Below are 22,240 nucleotides of genomic sequence, written 5' to 3' on the forward strand. Positions count from 1 at the left end.
GGCACAATAAAGGCCGTAAACGCTACAGTATGTAGTTTTTTCACCAAATCGTGAAGTATCCGTTTGGAGGGGGCCCGAAAAAATGCGGTATGCCTAGTGTAATCTTTCCTCTTAATCCGGGCCTGCCTGTTGTGCCTTTAGCTTGTTGTTGTTCTCCTTTAGCTGACGGTCTATTTCTTGCCTGAGGTTGATGATTTCTTCCTTGATCTATCTCTTCAGCTCGTCTTTTAATGTGGTCAGCTCATGGCGTAGATCTTGTTTAAGTTCGTTGATGTCCTTGCTGATAGTAGCAAGCTTGACTCATAGGATCGTCACGCTGTCAGTTTTTTGGGTTGTCTCTTCTTGGTGTTCGCTAACGTCCTGTTTGCTAGCCTCGTATTCAGAGATTTCTTCCATTACGTGTTGCTCTTCAGCTTTGTCTTGCGTTTTGTTGTTTTTCTGACTTCTCACTTCATACTCTAGTTTTGTTTGTGAGTTCTGTCTGAGTAGTGGGAATATTTAACCGACTCTGGAGAGCTAGTTAACTATGCTTCTACTCTTTCCGCCATCTTCCCGTAAGTTCTTTCAGGAAGTTTTCTAACTTCAAACAGTGTGCAGAATATCAAATTTTCCTGTGAGTAAATTAAGTTAATTCAGTTATGAGAATATACCTTAGAAAATGTTCACTTCTCTGACACACCCAAAGTGACATAGTGCACATTTAAGTTTCTAATCATACTGCCCTTAGTTGACTTACTAATGTGCTGTCCTTCCCCTCCAGTGGTCCAGTTCAGTTTCACCACCATCTTCGTGGCAGCGTTTCCTCTGGCTCCACTGCTGGCTCTCATCAACAACGTCTTTGAGATCCGCCTGGACGCCATAAAGATGGTGCGGCTGGAGCGCAGGCTAGTTCCTAGGAAGACAAACGACATCGGTGAGACAATGATGATAATAATACATTTATTTTATATAGCCCTTTCAAGGTACTCAAAGACACTTTAAAATAAACGTATTACACAAGAAAATTAAAAACAGGTGTCGCAATAAAGCCAACTCACAAAACAAAAGCAAAGACAAGTATATTAAAAGCAAATGAAACATTAAAATAGGCATATAAAATAAGGTGTTATTTAAAAGAATAAATATGTACTTTAAATATGTCAACATTTTATTTTATCATTGGCTGAAGCCTATTATGAAGAGGTGTTTTGATTAGTGATATGAATGTGTCCAGGGGCCTCATTTATAAAGCTTGCTGCGCACAAAAACCTTGCGTAAACAGGCAGAATGTGCGGTCAAATGTGCGGTGGCAAACCGGTGGTATTTATTAAAGAATTCTTTGCGGAGAAGTGTGCGTATTGCCACGCCAACTTTTGACCATGCGTAGAGCTACCTCAAGGTTTTCCTGACTCGGGGAATCAGCGACACTCAATGGCAACACCACGAAATAAAGCTGCATCGGAAAAAACACACATATCCTTGTGAAATGCATGGCACCCAATATATTTAATCAATTATATGTGCGTACCACTACCTATTGTTGCGAATAAAGGTTACTGTTGTCTATGGCATGCAGTAATGATGTAGGTTGATTTACTTATCAAGTAGGTCTATACATGTTTTGGTTATATTTTTAAATTGAATCTTATAGTTCTACTATAATAATATCATATACCGTGTGTCCATGAGTGGCCAGCGGGAGAGCAAATAGTCTATATTTTAGGCTGTGTGTAAAAAGTAGTTTTGTACAAAGTTAAGGCCAAACATATTAATTAAGACTTCCGGTGACGTCATGGTGATAGAAGCAGCCTGAGCCACCTGCTCCGCCAAAAAACCCACAAAACTAGCTACATAAATGACAAACAAACCAGCCGAATTAAACATTGCTGATTTCTAGAATGCAAGCAGCAAAGAAAGACGGAGGTGGAAAGGGAAGAGGGGCTAAAAAGGATGAAACTAAACAATGCATCGCGGGTCCGCCATTTTCACCCGCGAGAGCCATGGCGCCAGCACCAGAACAATCAGCGGTACTTGACAAACTACGTATATTCAGACAAGAACACGCAGAGGCCTCTGCAGACACGAGAACTACCCTGAACCGACTGGAAACAACCATAAACAATATTCTAAAGAGGACGACTAAGTTAGAACAGCGGACCGCAAGTGTGGAGCGGAGGCTCTGCGACACGGAGGACAGAGGAATGTGACACGAGAGAGCCATCCGATATTTACTGCACAAAGAAGCAAGGCTATCTGCGAAGTGCGAGGATCTCGAGGCAAGAGCGAGACGCAATAACCTGCGTATTTATGGTGTCAAAGAAGGAAGCGAGAAAAATGACATGATACCATTTATTTCTGAGCTGCTGTGCACATCGCTCCAGTTACCGGAGGACCTTGAAGTGCGCATCGAGAGAGCCCACCGCGCGCTTACAATGAGACCAAAAGAGGCTTCTGCTCCACAGAGATCGATCATCGTTCGGTTCCTGGACTATAGCGTTAAGGATGCTGTATTTCAACAGGCATGGAGGCAAAGAGGAGTTACATTTGAGGGGGAAAAAATCTTTTTCGACCAAGATTATACCGCAGACACACAGCAGAAGTGCAGACAGGTGAGGGAAGTTATCAAGCAACTTAAAGAGAAGAAAATAAAAGCCCAATCTCCATTCCCGGCTCAGCTGAGACTCTACCTGGAATCAGGAGTCAAGGTGTTTACTACACTCACAGACGCCGCGCCTACACTCGAGGAGATAGGGATTCACGTGAAGGTAGACGACAGAGAGAAACTGCAGAAGGAGTTGATGCAAGGCCGTTGGTCCAGAGCTTCGAGGAGGCCAGAGAAAGGTCCATCTCCAATGTCTGATGCGGACTTACAGGCTTTTGTTCAAGGAAAAGACTAGATGGATGAACAGGCTGACATGTTGTCCACTGTAAGTTAAATGAAGAGTGTACAGCAGATGGCTGATAAATATATTTTTTTTTTACTGTTGAAATAAGTGGGCTACTATACATGTATATTAAGCTAGTTTTTGTTATTATCATATAAGATGAGAAAAAAAGGGTTTTTTGTGCAAACAGGCCGAGGGGTAATTCATAATCAGCACTTAGGCTACATATCCCTAGGATATTAGCAACTTTATCACAACAGATTAGTTGTTGAATAGTTGCATTCACACCGTTTGTGTTTTCACCCCGGAGTGAATTAGTCACTACTCTCCGCCCTTCTTAAAAGGGACAGGTTGCTTTAGATGTTCTTGCAACCTGCTGGGTTCTTGGAAGTTCATTATTTAGGGTTTTATATTTTGGTTAGGTTGTTCGTGTACATAACCTTATGTAACATATACTCAAGGGAATCTTTTGGATGCATTGCCAGGGCCGCTCGATCTAGAACGGGGAAGAAAGGAAGTGTTTGCTTATGTAAACTCCACCCTGATATAAATTATGAATAATTTGAATATAATAACTTACAATGTCCGTGGATTGAACCACCCAATTAAAAGAAAGAAGATATTTAGTCAGTTAAAGAAACTACATTGCTCGATTGCTCTATTACAAGAAACCCATCTAGTTGAGGAGGAACATAAGAAATTGAAAAGAGAATGGGTCGATCAAGTGTTCAGTGCTTCATGTGGCAAAAAAAGGGGAGTTGCAATCTTAATCAATAGAACAGTTGCTTTTTCCCCAGAAAAAATCATACAAGACAAAAAGGGAAGGTATGTAATGGTAGTGGGTTCTATAGGAGAAACTGAGTTAACTATATTAAGTCTGTATGCCCCAAATGAGGATGATTATGGGTTCTTTAAAGAAATTGCAAATGTTGTAGCCAGTAATGCCAAGGGGATGATAATAGTGGGTGGGGACTTTAATACTGTGCAAGATGGGATAAGAGATAGGCTACCATCAGAAAAGGCCCCCCAATCTAAGAAATCAAAAACATTGAATAGTATGATTACTGAATTGGGACTAGTTGACACTTGGAGAAGTTATAACCCTAAGGGAAAGGATTTCAGTTTTTTTTCGAATGTCCATGGCAGTTATTCTCGAATTGACTTTATTTGTCTCTCACATCAATACATATACAAAATAGTTGAATGCCATATTGAACCTATCACTTTGAGTGATCACGCACCAGTTATACTAACGATCAATCTGTGTAAAGAAAATTATTTTAGATACTGGAGGCTGAATACCTCACTATTATCCAACCAACCAGCTGTACAGGAAATAAAAAACAATCTGAAGGAATATTTTAACATAAACGACAATGGAGAGGTAACACCATCAACCTTATGGGATGGTGCTAAATCAGTTATAAGGGGGAAAATTATACAAATCTCATCTAGGATAAAAAGAGCACGGTTGGAAAATCAGATAGAATTGGAAAACAAAATTAAACAATTAGAAACAGTTCATAAAAGAACGGGTAATGAGAGCACTCTGTTAGAACTGAAGGGGGTTAGAAATCATTTGACCAGCTTTTGACTTATAAAGCAGAAGGAGCTCTGAGATTTTCTAAACAAAAGTACTACGAGATGGGTAACAGAGCTAGTCGCCTTCTCACCTTTCAGCTGCGCAAGGCCCAGGCAAGTCGGGTGATACCCAAAGTATTACATCCTACCACTAAGGAGATGATGTCTCATCCAAAAGGGATGGCGGATGCATTTGCAGCATTCTATAAAAAATTATATGAAGAAAAGGGTCCAAATTCTAAAGAGAGCAAAATCAAGACCTTCCTATCTAGACTAAATCTACCTTCATTAACAGAAGAAGAGGCATCAACATTAATAACAGAGATAAGAGAAACGGAAATAAGAGAGACTATAAAGAATTTGAAAAATAACAAATCCCCGGGGACAGATGTACTCCCAGGAGAGTTTTACAAGTGTTTTGTTGAGGAACTCACACCAATATTAGTTAAAGTGTTTAAGTACGCACTGTGAGGTGATCCGCCAAAAAATATTTACTGCCCAAAGAAGAAAGGCTATCTGCGAAGTGCGAGGATCTCGAGGCAAGAGCGAGACGCAATAACCTGCATATTTATGGTGTCAAAGAAGGAAGCGAGAAAAATGACATGATACCATTTATTTCTGAGCTGCTGTGCACATCGCTCCAGTTACCGGAGGACCTTGAAGTGCGCATCGAGAGAGCCCACCGCGCGCTTACAATGAGACCAAAAGAGGCTTCTGCTCCACAGAGATCGATCATCGTTCGGTTCCTGGACTATAGCGTTAAGGATGCTGTACTTCAACAGGCATGGAGGCAAAGAGGAGTTACATTTGAGGGGGATAAAAGTATTATATATTGAACCAAAATCACGGGTTAGAGTCAATGGATGTTGTTCAGATTTTTTCGGCCTTGAAAGAGGGGTTAGACAGGGTGACTGCCTTAGCCCCTTGCTATATGCTGTAAATATTGAACCGATTGCAGAATTAATAAGACAAAATCAATTAATTAAAGGAATAAAAGATGAGGGTAAATCTGAACATAAAATTTCCCTTTTCGCGGACAATATTTTGACATGCATGAGTGATCCAGTCTCATCAGTCCCAGTCTTGATGGAGTGTTTGAAGGCGTATGGGGAAGTATCAGGACACCAAATTAATGAATCTAAGTCAATTGCCATGATGTTAGTTGGGGATCGGCCAATACAATTAAAAGATGTGGTCAATTTCCGCTGGACGGATCAGGGTTTTAGATATTTAGGAATTATTATTACCCCTAACACACCAAAACTTTTTAGAGCTAACTATGGGAAATTAATGAAAGAAATCAAAGCAGACCTTACAAGATGGGATGTCCTACCTCTTTCTTTAGTAGGAAGGATATAAACTATAAGAATGAATGTATTGCCAAGGTTTCTTTTTCTGTTCCAGTCTCTGCCCATATAAGTCCCTGTCTCCACATTTAAAACACTAGATAATTGGCTATCTAAATTTATTTGGCAAAACAAAAGACCAAGAATTAGACTTAAAAGAAAACAGTGCCCAAAGGAGAAAGGTGGTTTAAACCTGCCTAAAATGAAAAAGTATTATTGGGCAGCTCAGCTTAGACCACTAGTTGCTTGGATAACTCAGGACAGGGATACAATATGGGTGAGAATGGAACAATACTCATGCCCAGATGTACCACTGGAGTCACTACCATTTTTAAGTAAATGGGCTGAAAAAGGGCTAACAACAATTGATAAACTATTTGAGGGAGGAGTTCTGAAATCCTTTGACCAACTCTTAAAAAAAATTGATCTTCACATACATGACTTCTACAGATATTTGCAGCTAAGAAATTATCTACAGAAGCATAAAGATTGGGAAGAATTAAAGGAAAGTCCATCAAATATAGAACGCTTCTTCATATTGATGAGGCCTGACTAAAAAGAAGGTTATATCAAACATGTATAAAATACTTCAGGAGGAAATAACAGACAACAGTCTGGATATTAAAAACAATTGGGAACTAGAAATTAATACAATTATCTCAGATGAAAAATGGGAACAGGCATGTAGAGATGGACATAAATTAACCAATAGTCCATTACAGCCGTCTTCTGGATTTCCATGAACGGCTGGAGTCCTAATGCTCGATCAACTCTCTGGGCTATATTAACAACTTTGACTCATTCTCTAGACACACTCTACTTAAATCTGACGGCCTCCATCCCAATGCCAAAGGTATTAAAGAACTTACTAATCACTACATTCATCACATCACATCTTGGCATAATTCGGACTGATATTTACCACAGCACGACCCTACCAAAGCATCCCCCATTAAAAAAGATCTCCCCAGGGGTCCTGCTGAAGTATCCCCCAATTTAACTCATATCAACACCTCAAATTGTCCTTCAATCACAGACATCACTAAAAAAGATCCCCCGGGAGTCCTGCTCAACATGAATTATACTCCCCTTCCATCTGTGCTGCAAACCTTCCTCCAGCTCTGGACATCACACCTGACTGTCCTCCCTCACCTCCAATGGCCCATCCACCTGCTGCTTCTAACGCTGGCTCCCTCTACAGGCACAAACCTGTTTTGTATGACCCTGAAAAACAAGCAATGCTTCCTAGCTGTAAGCTAAATTCACCACAAATTCTTAAATCAAGAAAGGGCTTGGGTTTTCTACATTTAAATATTAGAAGTTTATTGCAGCATGATAAATTAGACCACGTAAAGATTTTAGTGTCCCAGGCAGACCCAGATGTTTTGATTCTGACTGAATCCTGGTTAAAGAAGAGTACAGATGACTCTATTGTGGCAATAAATTATTATAACTTATTCAGAATAGACAGAAACACTAGGGGTGGGGGAGTAGCTGTATATGTTAAATCCTGTTATTCTGTAACACTTTTACATGCTGTCTCTGTTCCAAATTGCTTTGAATTTATCGCGCTAGAATTATCTTTATCGTCAAATGATTGTTTTGTTGTAATTGGTGTGTATAGGCCCCCTTCAGCTGTAACTAGCTCCTTAAACGATCTAGCACATATGCTCTCCAGTTATGTAAATAGAGAGGTAATTGTGATGGGTGATTTTAACGTTGACTGGCTTTCTGGTGCCTCTGAATCTTTCAAAGAAATCTGTAGCAACATTAATCTTACACAATTAATAACTGAGCCCACAAGACCTAATCTAAAAAAAACAGCAAAATCAACTTTAATAGATTTAATCTTATCAAATAAAATAAATAAAATAGCCTCAGATGGTGTCTTTGAGCTTGGGATTAGTGATCACTGCCCAGTGGCCTGTATCAGAAGTATTCATTTAAAAAGATTGCAACCTAAAATCATAATTAAGCGTCATTTTAAAGGTTTTAATGAGCAAGCCTTTTTAAGTGATCTCCATCATAGTGACATTCAACTGACTACGCAAATTTCGGATGTTGAGTTAGCCTTAGACCATTTCATCAATACTTTCACCGAGTAAAAAATAGATCAAACCCCTGGTTTACAAGTGAACTGTCTGATTTATTTTCCGAGAGAAATAAAGCATGGTCTGTAGCTAGACGCTCTGGAGATAATACCAATTGGACAATTTTTAGACACCTTAGGAATAAATGAACAGCCATGGTCAGGAAAGCCAAATCTGAATACTACCTTGAATTAATCTCAAACTGCTACTCTAACCCTGCACTATTTTGGAAAGCTGTGAACTATAATAAAAACAATTCTAGCACAGTTCCCACTCAGATCAAATTAAATGCTCACACTCTCAATGATCAAAAAGAGATTGGCTTAGCTTTTAATAAACATTTTGTAGCTGCTGGTCAACTCTTTCAGAATGGAGGATATAGGCCTTCTACCACCAGTAGTAACGTACCGCCTGTCTCTCAAACTCCTCTTTTCAGCCTTGATCTTCTTCCCACAAGTGTTGTTGTAGATGCACTCCTCGCCATCAACCCCAAGAAGTACATGAGAGAGGACAATTTGGACCCCTTTTCAATCAAGCTCTCTACACATATAATATCAAAACAAATTACCCATATTTTTAATCTTTCCATCTCCTCTGGAATAGTTCCTAAAATTTGGAAAAAAGCTCATGTAATTCCTTTACATAAAGGTGGTGACAATAATCATCTTAATAACTACAGGCCAATTTCCAAACTCCCATGCCTCGCAAAAATTCTAGAATCACTTATTAATAATCAGTTAAAAACATTTCTAACTAGTGCTTCCATTTTGAGCCCATTCCAATCTGGTTTTAGGGCAGGCCACAGTACTGTCTCTGCTGTGACTTTGGTTGTAGACAACATTGTTACAACATTAGACAAGAAAAAGCACTGTGCAGCACTTTTTATTGATCTTTCAAAGGCCTTTGATACTGTTGACCACCATTTGCTTTTACAGAGGCTGCATGACATTGGCTTTGATCAGTCTGCATGTAGCTGGTTTAGGGACTATCTCTCTGATAGACAGCAGTCAGTTAAACTGGGAAGATACCAGTCTGAGTTTTTAACTGTTACAAATGGTGTCCCACAGGGCTCAATTTTAGGTCCAGTTCTTTTCACAATTTATATAAATAACATTGTTTCATCGCTAAAAAACTGTCACGCCCATCTATACGCTGACGACACAGTACTGTATTGCATTTCTGATTCGGTGCACCAATCTATTGAGAACCTACAAAGCTCTTTTAACACCCTGCAGGACTGTTTAGTGGACCTCAGGCTTGTTCTTAATACAGACAAAACCAAATATATGTGTTTCTCCAGAGCAAAAACTACACATTTTAATGATTTTAATATGTTTACAAAGAATGGATTTTTAATTGAAAGAGTCACAGAGTATAAATATCTCGGCATCTGGTTAGATGATGAACTCACTTTTCATTTTCATATAAATAATCTTGTTTGTCGACTACGACAAAACATTGGCTATTTTTATAGGAATAAAACCACCTTCCCTTTATTTAGTGGGAAAAGGATTATTGAGGCAGTTTTCATGTCTGTCCTTGATTACGGTGATGTGGTCTACTGGCATGCATCACATTCATGTCTTAAACTCCTAGGGTGTATTCACACATGCCGTGTTTAGTTCGGTTGAAACGAACTCAGGTGCACTTCCACCTTTGGTGCGCATCTTTCAGACATGTGTGAATACAGCAATCGCACTCGGGGGCGGACCAAACAAACGATCCGAGACCAAGCTGAAGAGGTGGTCTCGATGCGGTTCCATACGCACTCTGCTGCAGTTCGTTTGTGGTGTGAATTTGTCCGGACTCGATCCGACCCAATTGCAGGAAGCACTGTGCCTTTTCTTTTTTAATAAATCACCGTCAGCTTCACATTATGGGAAAGTGTTGCCGTTGTTGGGAAGATTAGTTGTGGTTTGACCGGGAGCCCGAGCAAATATATTACATTTGATAGACAGGACGTGTAAACATGCTGATGTGTTCAGCGATCAGATGAAGGAGAGGGGAGCGTCTCCCGCACAGTGCCAACAGGTTCACGCTGCGCATTGTATGAAGTGCGTGTTTTTATTTTGCTTCCCATGTTACGGGACCGTCAATACTATCCCCGTGTCAGTTTGGAGCAGAGCTGCGCCGAACTCACACAAAGCTGACACACGGCTATATCAGCTGTGTGTCAGCATGAGCCTATTTCCTCGCGAGCCGTGCGTCCAGCAGCAAAAATACAGTACATATTATGTTTCACATCGTAGGCTACAAGCCACATCATTGACACAGGCCTACATATTATAACCATATGAAACAACAATAATTTTATGTTTTTTTATTTTATTTATAGGCTAGATGTAGGCCTATTTATTTATTATTTTTAACCCTATATCGTATCAGTTATATATTTCGCAGTTTTCACTTCGTGCTTCCTGCTTCTCTCCACCCCAGAATGTCTGTCCAATGAATGAATGACCTCAGATCACGTGTGGTTTTGCTTCGTAATGCTGGTTCACTTGCAAAAGGGGCAATATGAAAGTGGACCACACCAAAAGAAAAAAATCTAAACTCTATTTGGTCTGGACCAAAGCAAGTGAACTAGCGGACCTTCCCAGTGTGAATACACCCCTAGACTCTGTTTTTCATTCTGCTTTAAGATTCATCACAGGAGATGCTTATGACACACACCATTGTCTCTTATATGAAAAGGTTGGGTGGTCCTCCCTTAAAGAGAGACATTGGTAAATTTTTATTTACAAAGCCTTGACTGGGAAGCTTCCTCGCTATTTAACAGAAATGCTGCACATTTCAGATGGGCTTTATCAAACCCGCTCCACTGACATGCTTATGCTTAATGTCCCACAAGCCCGGTCTGAGCTGGGAAAGACAGCTTTTAGCTTCAGTGCCCCCGACTCCTGGAACAACTTACAGCTAAAAATTAAACTAAATACATTCATATCCTTTGGCCAATTTAAACAGACTATCTTGGATCTGCCAAACTCTACTTGTAACTGTTTTAATTAGACTATATTGTACTTTATTCCTTTTAATTGCTGCCACTCTTCACCACTTTGTAAATGTTTCAATTGGTTGTTTTTTTTCTCTTCTCTTCACTTGTTGTGTATTTGATGTATTTGCATTGAATATTTTGTATGTATTGTTGTTTTGAATTTGTTTTGACTCGACGTCATTGAAAATGAGGGTCACCCCTCAATTGGTCTCTCGAGGATAAATAAAAGTTAAATGAAAATGAAAATGAAATGATAGCCAAAAAGATGGTTACGGTCTCCTGGCTGAAGCCGCAGCCACCATCACTGAGTCAATGGAGGGAAAGGGTTGTTAATGTGTACTATATGGAGAGCATAACTGCTAGACTGCAGCTAAAACTGGACATTTTTACAGATAAATGGTCTCCAATCATCCTACAGCTTTCAAAGCTGCAACAATAGAGATTCATGAGGAATGGTTGGCATTAGAGGATTAATATACATATTAATGTTACAAGCCATTGATCAGTGATTTCTGTGTGTCTCCTCTGTCTTTGGGGGTTCGATGTGTGGTCTCTGAGAGGGTGGGGGGAAATGGAGTAAAGTGAGTACCTGCAATGTATCTTTGATATATTTAATGTAATGATTGTGAGTGCACCTTGAGAACGACAAAAAAAAAAGTAAAAAAAAAACATATTAATTAAAACTGTATATTTCGTTAGATAAAATCATGTTATGAATTTAGCAAATTATTTTATGCATCTCTTTCCCATAACAACTAACCCTGGAAGTTTAAACTATAATCTGACGTTGTTGAAAATAGACTATTGGCTAATGCATTATTTCCAGGGGTGTAAAGTAGCGAATTACATTTACTCGCGTTCCTGTAATTAAGTAGTTTTTTCATGTACTTGTAATTTTTTAAGTGATTTTTAAAACCTATACTTTTACTTTGAGTATGTTTATTTTGAAGTATTGTACTTTATTTATTGTACTTACATTTTATATCACCTGCGTTACTGAGTAAAAAAATAGATAGGGAAAGGAGAGAAAATAAAAGAAATATCGCGGGGGGCTTTTATTTATTTTAATACCGGAAACTAACACAGAGAATGATCGACAGGATCATTGCGACTAAATGATAACAACAAACATTGCTTCCCTCTATCATTAAAACAAAATAATCCTAGTTAAACTATCATTGTACCGCACGTGAAGACTTGAAGGCTTTTAAATGCAGCAAACCTTTCATCCAGCCGTGCGATCGGCCCCTTCCTCACCTAGCTTTCAGTTTAACAGAGACGGTGCGTGCTGCCGGGAGCTTTGTTGCAGAAAGTCAGCCTTTGCTCGAGAAGAAAGGTAAAAGTAATAGACTAAAACAGGGGTTTTCAAAGTGTAAGAGAGTGAGCCCCCCCTCAGAGAACAAATTTCAGCGGAGCCCCCCCCCCCCCAAAAAAATAAATAAAAATTATTTTACAAATTTAAACGTTTTTGAAACATTCTAAAAAAAAATTTGCGTTTTTAAACACATTTAATACATTTTAACATCTTAATCCAGTGTTTTAATCCTGCTTCCTTTAAGCATGGATAATACTGACTGTGCATCGGAGTGAGAAAGATAGGCAGACAGACTTGCCCAAATTATTGACTAGTTAAATGTCATTCACACACCCAGTGTTTTTTTGCTAGTGCCTCCAATGTCCTGCTGGAGGAGAATAGTAGCCAGTGGAGAACCAGACCCTCCTAGGGGGGTCCGGGGGTATGCCCCCCCGGGAGATTTTTTTTCACCTTTTTAAAGTGAAATGCATGAATCTGGTGCACTTTGAGAGGTTAATTAAGAGGCTAAATATGAGGAATTTTGTGTGAACAAATAATTTGGAGACACTGGGTCTGATGAATTAGAAGCTATTGAAGAAGGACACATGGATTTTCCATAAAAATATTAATTTAAAATAAACAAAATGTATGCAGGGTCCTCTGGGTTGGGCTTGGTGCTCTTTTTCTTTAATGAGACCTATTTCTCTGTAATTTACTGAATGCATTTAAATGCAGTGAGGGGAACGAAGCAGAAGAACTTTTGTCCAGCTATGCCGTGATCTTAGTATAAAATAGAAAAACTAAAAAAAAAAAAAAAATTTTTTTTTTTTTCTTTTTTTACATATTCACCCGCGCCCCCCCTGCCATAACCCCGCGCCCCCCAAGGGGGGCGCGCCCCACAGTTTGAAAACCGCTGGACTAAAACAATGTGCAAGATATGTTATGCGCGGACACGCGAGTCAGATGACATGCGCGACCGTGAGAGAGAGAGAAAAAAAGTAATATGCGAGTACCCAGCTGCACCTCAAAACATCACGACCAATTAGTTTACTCACTTTAAGTCAAATCCAAGTGGTCTATGACCAAGCAATAAAGGAATAAAAAACACTGGAAGTTTAAAGCTCCTTGACTCTTGCCACCACAACAGTCATCAACTAAGAACACTGGGTAACGCTTTATATTAAGGTTCTTGTTATAAGCCTTAGTTAATAGGTAATAAGGACCTTATAAGATGCTTATTAACATCAGTTTGTGTTAATAAGACTATATTTAAGTGTTAATAATAACACAATAAACATGTTTACTGTGTGATTATAAGACTTTTATAAGCACTTATGAGAAACTTCTTAACTATTTATTGATTGCTTAATAGCATTAATGAAAGTCTCATGAGTTTCTGATAGCTGTTAATAAAAGCGTTACAAACCCATGTATTGAGTCTTACTAACTTACCTATTATGTCATAGTTAAACCTTTACTAAGGATTGTTTGTTGCTTTATGAAGGTGAACACACCTTTATTATTTGTTTATTAGCAGTTAACTATGTTCTAAGAACGATGCTTATTAAGGTTAATAAGTCCTTTATTAAACAGGTAATAATGCATTTCTATGCTCTAAGAACAATGTTTATTAAGGTTAATAAGTCCTTTATTAAACAGGTAATAATGCATTTTGAAGGTACTGGATCTAAAGCGAGAACAATGCTTATTAAGGCCAATAAGTCCTTTATTAAACAGGTAATAATGCATTTTGAAGGTACCTGATCTAAAGCGAGAACAATGCTTATTAAGGTTAATAAGTCCTTTATTAAACAGGTAATAATGCATTTTGAAGGTACTGGATCTAAAGCGAGAACAATGCTTATTAAGGTTAATAAATCCTTTAACATACACTTTTTAACAGTTAATAAGTACTATATCTTGTCAAGGTGGATACAATGTGAATTAAAAAAAACTACATGTAAATACAATGTTAGAGAGGTGAAGCACAAAAACTTACTTTTAAAGAAAAAAAAACACTTAACAACTGTGCAATTGTAAACATGTTTGTTTGTTTCCCAGAACTTTCATGAACAACATTTTACTAAATGTAAAAAAATAAATACCTTTGTAAAATAAAAATGCTGCCTGACATCAATTCAAGTGTCCAATGATTAAGACTATTAATTTAAAATATTAAATGAATAAGAACAACAAAACAATTAAACGAGTAGAGCAAAAAAAACTTCCATCAAACAATAATAAAAAAAAACTCTGTTGTAGGTAAAACAATATAAAACGACGTGGGGTTGTATGAGTTGCTTCTGCATATTGAATCTGTAACCTTATGGAGATGGCAATCCTCACTAGAGGAATTTGGGCGAGACGTTGCTGTATCAGAAGTCAGCATTATACTGTTGCAGATAGGACAAGCAGAAAACCACATACAACTATATAGATGCTAACCCAGTGGTTCTCAAACTTGTTTTGTCATTCCCCACTTTGGAGGTGGGAATATTTTCAAGCCCCACCGTTCCCCGATTGTGTCAACAAAATAGTAAGAAAATTGGTCAGTCTTAAAAGTTTAAAATGTATTGAAATAAAATCAAGTAATACAATTCAAAAATAGATCATTAAAAAAAAAAAGCCTTCTTCTGCTGGCACCCTCTGCAACAGTATAATGCTGACTTCTGTCATACTTCCTCTTCCTCTTCCCATCCTCTGAGGAGGAGTCAGAGGAGTCAGACGACAACGGACTTGAGCCCCAGGGGAAGGTTGAGTCAGGCTGGTCTTTCTTGTTACTGTATAAAGACAACACAAAGAAACATTGATCACAATTAGACAGATAGCAGACAGGTTATACTAAGCATTTAAGCGATTTGGACATGGAATCTGCAAAAAGGGGTGCAGTATCAAAGTAAATTTAGTCTGTAATGGTGACAATTGTTGGAAAAAAGTAAATATTTTCTTTCATTCAGATAGTTGTCCCTTAAAGAAATCTCTCTCCGTTGTCAGGTCTTTTATTTTTACATCCTGGCATTCTAATTTATACCTGGCCAGCTCATGTTTATATTCCTGTAGACCCAGTTTGGCAGTTAGGACAATTTGGGCAGCATCTGGGTCAGCACAGAAATAACCATTCAGCATTACTTTGCCCCTTCCTGACAAGCTAGCATGACACAACTGTTAATAGATACGTTTGGTTGCAGTTTTTATGATAGTGTAAGCTAAACGTTAGCTCAAAAAAGAAGCTCACCAAAGCTTCTGAAAGAAAGTAATGTAAGCTAGGCAAACAACTAGCAAGCTAGAACCAGCTAACGTTACTATAGCATTACATTCTTAAACTTACCAGAAGAGTCATCCTCCAGTTCGGACCTCACCCTCTTATTTTTCAGAGACCTGGTTTGGGGTGCTGACGACTCCGACATGTTCTCCTTACTTTCATGAAACACTTTGTCAAGCATGGCCGTCAAGCTGGCGTCAAGCCATCAGCGACTTGCATACACGGAACTTCCGGTTTTACAACTACCTTCAAAATAAAAGCCCTTTAAGGATCTGATTTGAGGCACAAAACCGATCATACAAGTCATATTCATCATAGATTGTGAAAAATATACTACGTTCTCGGGGCATCTCATTTTAACACTCACTCAACATGTGTGCGCACACAGAGGTGAAAGAATCACTTCAGAGCAAAAACAAATATATTATGCACTCATTATGCTAGATGCCAAAAGACAACATTTTGGAAAGAGGGATGAAAATCAGTGACTTTAGCCTACTAAGATATGGCGCTGCAAACCAAACTCAGAAAACTCATTTTTGAAGGTACTTCAACAAGAAAAACATTAAAGCTAATCAAATACCTTCACCGCTCTAACATTGTATTTACATGTCGTTTTTCTAATTCTCATTGTATCCTCGTTGACAAGATATAGTACTTATTAACTGTTATTAAGTGTTTAATAAAGGACTTATTAACCTTAATAAGCATTGTTCATAGAGCATAGTTAACTGTTATTAATTGATTAATAAAGATGTGGTTACCTTCATAAAGCAACAAACAATGCTTAGTAAAGGTTTAACAATGACATAATAGGCAAGTTAGTAAGACTCAATAAATAGGTTTGTAACGCTTTTATTAACAGCTATCAGAAACTCATTAGACTTTTATTAATGATATTAAGCGATCAATTAATAGTTAAGAAGTGTCTTATAAGTGCTTATAAAAGTCTTATAATCACACTGTCAACATGTTTATTATGTTATTATTAACACTTATATATAGTCTTATTAACACAAATTAATGTTAATAAGCATCTAATAAGGTCCTTATTACCTATTTACTAAAGCTTATAACAAGAACCTTAATATAAAGCGTTACCGAACACTGTAGCCTACAATGCAACTTGCTTATCCAGCCAGCTCCATGAGATATACATTAAAATATGCCCTCACATTCTTGCTAGCAAAAGAAGTGCCCTATCAACAACATTTGCAACGGTTTATTTTGATTTTGACACTTATTTTATTTAATTATAAAAAATATGTTTTACTTATTATATTATTACCTATTTGCATTTTCCTTGTTTTCAGTTCAATTAGGATATGTTTAAAGTCATGGTTTCAAATGTTAAATAAGTGTTCTTAAATCAATTAATAATTGTCTAATAATTGTGATTACACAATGTCAATCAAAATAATCATGATTATGATTTTTGTCAAAATCGAGCAGCCTAACCTTGCAATTTCCATGGTTTAGATCAATTGTACACAATTACATTATTAGAACTGCTGCTGTCTGTTTAGGTGTGTAGACCGGTTACTTTCCCATTCCCCATTAACAGACTATTTGCTCCATATTTGCTTATCTAAAGTATAATGACACAGTATACATCCATACATGTGTGGTGACATGATTTGTTTAATTTGTGCACTTTAACTTTTTTTGTAAAAGTGTTGCATTAATTAAACAAAACTAGTTTGAGATTTATATCCCCTTGTATATAGAATGCCCTACACAGAAGAGACCCCTGCCCCCTCCGGCTGTTAAAAAGTAACTAGTAACTTGTACTTTAAGTACATTTTAAATCAGCTACTTTTCACTTTTACTTCAGTAGATTTTTAGACCAGTACTTTTACGTTTACTTAAGTCAAATTTCATCCAAGTAATCATACTTTTACTTGAGTAGAATATTTTTGTACTCTTTCCACCTCTGATTATTTCACTTCTCACAACACATTTTATATAGGCCTACATATAGTCCTACAGGTTCGCTAATACGTGATATTCCATACTGTACAAAGTTGGGCAAAACAGCCAAAGACTATAACAACTGTGCCAATCATGATATGTGATCAGCGCGCGCGTGTGTGTTTGTGTTTGTGTGGCAGTTACAGCGACGCATGGCACGGGCTGTCTTCCTTCCCAGTCGCTTTCTTTGCGGCCGGTTGCCTCCCTTTTTTCCTCATGTCAGTCAAAATACCGTGCTTATTAAGTGCGTCATCATATTCAGGAGCTATTTAGCATTCGCCATGTATGGTAGATTGTGGGATGAAACTGGGAGGTGAAGTGGGATGACACGGGGCGGAGATAGTCTGCGCACAATTCACCCCAGGTGGGTCATTATAAAGGGAAGCTTGCGTGCAACTGTGCGCCGCACAGTTTTATAAATCTCTTGGCTTTGTGCGAATGCAATGTTTTGGGAAGGTTTCTACGCACACCTTTATAAATGAGGCCCCTGGTCAGTATAGTCTTAAATGTGTATTGGTAAGTTTGAGAGGGAGGGGCAATGAAGGGGAGATTGTGCTTTTACAGGTCCATCTGTCAGCCTGCTTGTTTGCTCTGTGGAAGTGATTTCTTACCCACAAACTGTGAGTGATTTCTATGTGTAACAGCAGCACGGTCTTCTGTCTGCAGGTGTGTGGACTAAGGTGTTGGAGGTCATCGGTGTGTTGGCAGTGATAGCTAACGGTCTGGTCATTGGAGTCTCATCAGACTTCATTCCACGCCTTGTCTACCGTTACCGTTATGGCCCCTGTGCTACTGGAAGCCCTCACACACAGTCAGTCATGTTTCAGCTGATAGCTTAACCCTCTTAACATGTTTGCTGACTGTGCCAGCTTTCATTCTGTGTTTGTTTTCTGATTTTTTGCAGTTGTATGCAGGGCTACATTAATGACACTCTGTCCACTGCTTTTGTGACAAACCTGGCAGTAAAACAGGACTTTCTTCCCAGTCAGATGACAGTCGGCGGCTTCAACGTCACACAGTGCAGGTGAGTGTACTGTGTGACGTAACAAGCTTGATTCCAGTCCAGCCTTTTTTTCCCAGCCTTAGTCAATAAAAACTGCACACAGTTCTTTTTTTGTATAACAACTGGAACAGTCTTGGGTCCGGAAGTTCTGCCTGTTCCAATGTCATTTTATCCTGTTCGTGACGCCAATTGTAGTAGCCGAATGTTCCCCATGGCTTGACCAAGACACAAGATAAGGGACATCAGACTGGACTCTTTAAATCAGTGTTCCAAGTTTATTGCAGGAGTTTCCATCAGACAATACAGAGGACTTGGTAGTAGCATCGAAGCAGCAGGCTGAGAGCCGCATGGCACCTCTCGATTAGTTACAGAACAGTGTCTTATATCTCATGTGTGGGGGGGTATCAAGTGTATAATTATCTACAAATAGACAGATACTAGTCCTTCTAGGGGTGCTCTCATTCTCCCCCAGTGACCCCAACCTTTAAGACATACACGGTCAGCAAACTCTGGTATTAACCATTCAAATCCACCACATGAGAAGAGCTCTTTTTTACTTTGCCTGATCCAATATAACAGGATCTGTTAAAGTGGACAGCATGTGTGTGTTTGTTTTCACAGCTACAGAGACTACAGGAGTGAAGAGGAGTACACTCTGACTGCTCAGTTCTGGTTGGTGTTGGCTGTGCGGCTTGCCTTCGTCATCCTGTTTGAGGTTTGTTCTCCTTGGGTTACACAGTGTTTTCCGTTTGAAGTGAAGAAAGCAGTTAATTTGTTTCTGTGTGTATCTTCTGTGTGTTTCTGCAGCACGTTGTGGTGGTGTGTAAGTTTGTAGCAGCTTGGTTCGTCCCCAACAATCCGATCCGGGTGAAAAATGACAGGCAGCACGACAAACTGACTCGACTGAAGGAGGAGCTACAGTAAGTCATAATGACCACAGTCTGAAAAGACATAATCATAACCATTACTAAAGCTTTAATAATTCATCAGCAGCTGTACGAAAGGACGCACTCACACTTGTCCCAGTTGATCTATGCCTTTCTTAAGCATGATTCTCCCCCTCCCTCCTCCCCTGCTTGCCAGGCCCGGCCTGAACTCACACTGTTCCTAAAGATCCGGGCCTAGGCACCATTGCTTCTTGCCAAAACGTCACCACGTCTTGATGCAGACCAAAGCCAATCCTTCGACAAAATATTTTTAAATGTCTGTTTGTGGTATTGAGTCGCGGGGAACAGTCTAATATATAAAGACGTCAGGATCGCCATCTATGCGCGTGCTAGTGCGTGTGTCGGCTCATTAGCATCTGTACCGTGTCTGAGTACACCTCAACTGCGCCATGGCCCGTAAGTGTACCGTGCTTGAGAATGAAACGGAGCACTCAAACTGGTCAAACACATTTGACTTTTTAGAGGTCAAATGTCATACTTTGGACAAGTAAAGCCTCTTTCACGCATAGATCGAAGTAAATTACTTGATTCCGTCTCTTATTCACACATGACCTCTCCCAGCAAAATTACTGGGTAAGACTGCATGTGTAAAAGGAGCTCTAGACTCACTGATTTAAATTTAAACACAGTGTTTAACATGTAGATAAATGCTGTTCCAAACTACAAGTGGTAGTCATTTTAGCAGCTCTCTGTGGATGTTGATGTCTATCTATATATGTTCGTATGTGTGTCTGTCACTATGTGTGTGTTCTCTGTCCGTCACTGTGTGCATGTCCATGTCTATGTGTCTGTCTGAGTCTATGCCTATCTGTCAGTAACTGTCTGTCCTTCTGTCTTTATGTGTCTGTCTATTTCTATAGATGTGTATCCCTATCTGAAAATGTTTAGACCTTTATACAAGAACCACACCATTGTGCCTCCAGACTTGTCCTTATTCTAAAATGTGTGTTTTTGTTTTCATTTCAGTGAAATGAAACGCAATAAATCAACAGACGTCTGACCTTCCACAGCTTACCCCAGATCTGCTTGTTTTTATCATGTATATGCTTTTGGACCATTGAGCTGGACTGTAGTCAAGTGTGATGTGTGATGTGTGATGTGTATATGTCAAGATGTTATTGGACTATATATAATTGTTACTGATATGTCACTGTGGTCTAAATCATTGTATCCAGTTTCAGAATAAAGGGAATAAATGAAAGTTTATTCAACAAAAAGTTGTCTATTTAATACGGTTGTAACAACAAAGTATAACAGAATCAATATATTTCAGCTGAAAGGGAAGAGCTCATACACCGGGGTGTACTTGATGAGTCTGACCAAAAAATAAAGATTCAGTCATATATTTGTAGTTAAATCATTGCATATGGAGACATTACCCTGGGTAGGGTCCAATAATTCTTTGAAAGATTTATGAAGGCGCCGAAAGGGTGGAGCTACACACTGCAGTCAGTTGATTGGTCTACAGAATAATTTCCACATTTAACCGCCGTGTGTAGTCACCTCGACAAGAATGAGTATTGTGTTTAGGGACAAATGTCTTTGTTTATTGTGTGGTGTTTTTTCTCTTCATTGCATTAATCAGTGGGATTCACTGTGCTCAGATGCTATGATGTCACCATAGTAACAGCTGCCAGGCCGGCGCTCGATGCTCTGCCCCATGTTCTGGCGGCAACTTTGCAGTCCAGCATAAACCCCACCTACCAGTCGGAAGTGGAAAAACAAGCTAGTGTAGCTAGCTGACTTTAATCAAGAGGGACTGAACCAAGGCGCACTGCTCAGTGGAAACAAGGCTGTTAAGCACAACCACCTCAGAATGCTCCTTTATCAACCCACACAGCAAAGCAAGTTGCTTATATAGAAATGAATGCATCAATGACACTACTATAATTAAGGTCAGGTTAGATAAAGAGCTACAACATTTGTTATATCATCAACAAATGTACACGTTAACATGTTTAAGCAAACACATCATAGTATGGACACGCAAGCATGTCATGGTTTGAGGATCTGAGTTCCATTGCTGATACCTTGTGGGTAGTCTCGCAAAGCCAGACCAAACTACAGCACGTAGTATGGTCTGGAAGCACTCTGTTTAGAGCCGTCTATTCGGGTGGGGAAACCGGGGGAAACTGGACTAGCCTGTTTGTATTTGTTTAAACCAATCACAATCATCTAGGGCGGGGCTAACCCCGGGAAGCAGCAGCGGTGTCCTGCAAAATAGTGCCAGGGGGGGACTTATTTTGATGGAACGTCTTCACGTCCAGAGACTGTCAGAGAAATGGCTAAACCCGCAAACGCCACACAAAAACTATTAAAGACAAAAGGAATATACATAGTGTGTTGCTTTCTAACCAGCATGTCAAGACACCATACACTTTAGCCCCCGAGGAGCTCACGGGATAACTTAACCGGAGTTAACTAGCCACGTAGTGTTATCTCTGGTAACATTATCATCGGCGGTTGAGAGGACGGCTACGGCGGTCGAGTAGAATTTTTAGCATTCGAGAACTTATGTCACCACCTCCTATCGCTGTAGTCAGAGCCGTAGTCCGTCTGTTTACAGGCAGAACAGGGTTTTGACGTTGTGAGCGCTACACCAACTGCAGCAAGTAGCCGTAAGAGTTGCTAGGTGATAGTGGAAGCCGTTGGAATCTTTCCCCGTCGCTAAAACACCGCTGCTTAGTCCCTAATTCACCAAAGAAAGGGAACGGCGGATCTTAATCTAGCTGGTTATAAGGTCCGGTGCTCAATTCAAACCCCCACGCTTAATTTTCCAGAGTTTATGAGGGTATTTCTGCCCGGGGGTAGTTGTACAATGAAGTTGGACAGCTAGGCTAGGCTAAGCTAGGCTGCGTCCCGGACCGCCGCCGCCAATATTATTATC

At 39.3% G+C, this 22,240-nt stretch overlaps 1 protein-coding gene across 3 annotated transcripts in view; it reads left to right on the forward strand.

The window, feature by feature from the left end:
- The window catches only part of ano9b (anoctamin 9b), a 142,358-nt gene extending 121,813 nt beyond the window's left edge, over window positions 1-20,545 (forward strand). For 2 of the 3 annotated variants that reach the window (XM_080026323.1, XM_080026325.1), the window contains 6 exons: window positions 761-913; window positions 18,070-18,214; window positions 18,308-18,427; window positions 19,028-19,121; window positions 19,214-19,326; window positions 20,320-20,545. In XM_080026323.1, the coding sequence (XP_079882449.1) occupies window positions 761-913; window positions 18,070-18,214; window positions 18,308-18,427; window positions 19,028-19,121; window positions 19,214-19,326; window positions 20,320-20,353 (659 nt within the window). In that variant the 3' untranslated portion in view covers window positions 20,354-20,545. The remainder of the gene's footprint in view (window positions 1-760; window positions 914-18,069; window positions 18,215-18,307; window positions 18,428-19,027; window positions 19,122-19,213; window positions 19,327-20,319) is intronic. The other variant, XM_080026324.1, reaches the window with a different exon arrangement.
- Window positions 20,546-22,240: the final 1,695 nt, after the last annotated feature.

Source organism: Ammodytes marinus, assembly GCF_949987685.1.
Source record: "Ammodytes marinus genome assembly, chromosome: 1".
Taxonomy (NCBI): Eukaryota; Metazoa; Chordata; class Actinopteri; order Uranoscopiformes; family Ammodytidae; genus Ammodytes; species Ammodytes marinus.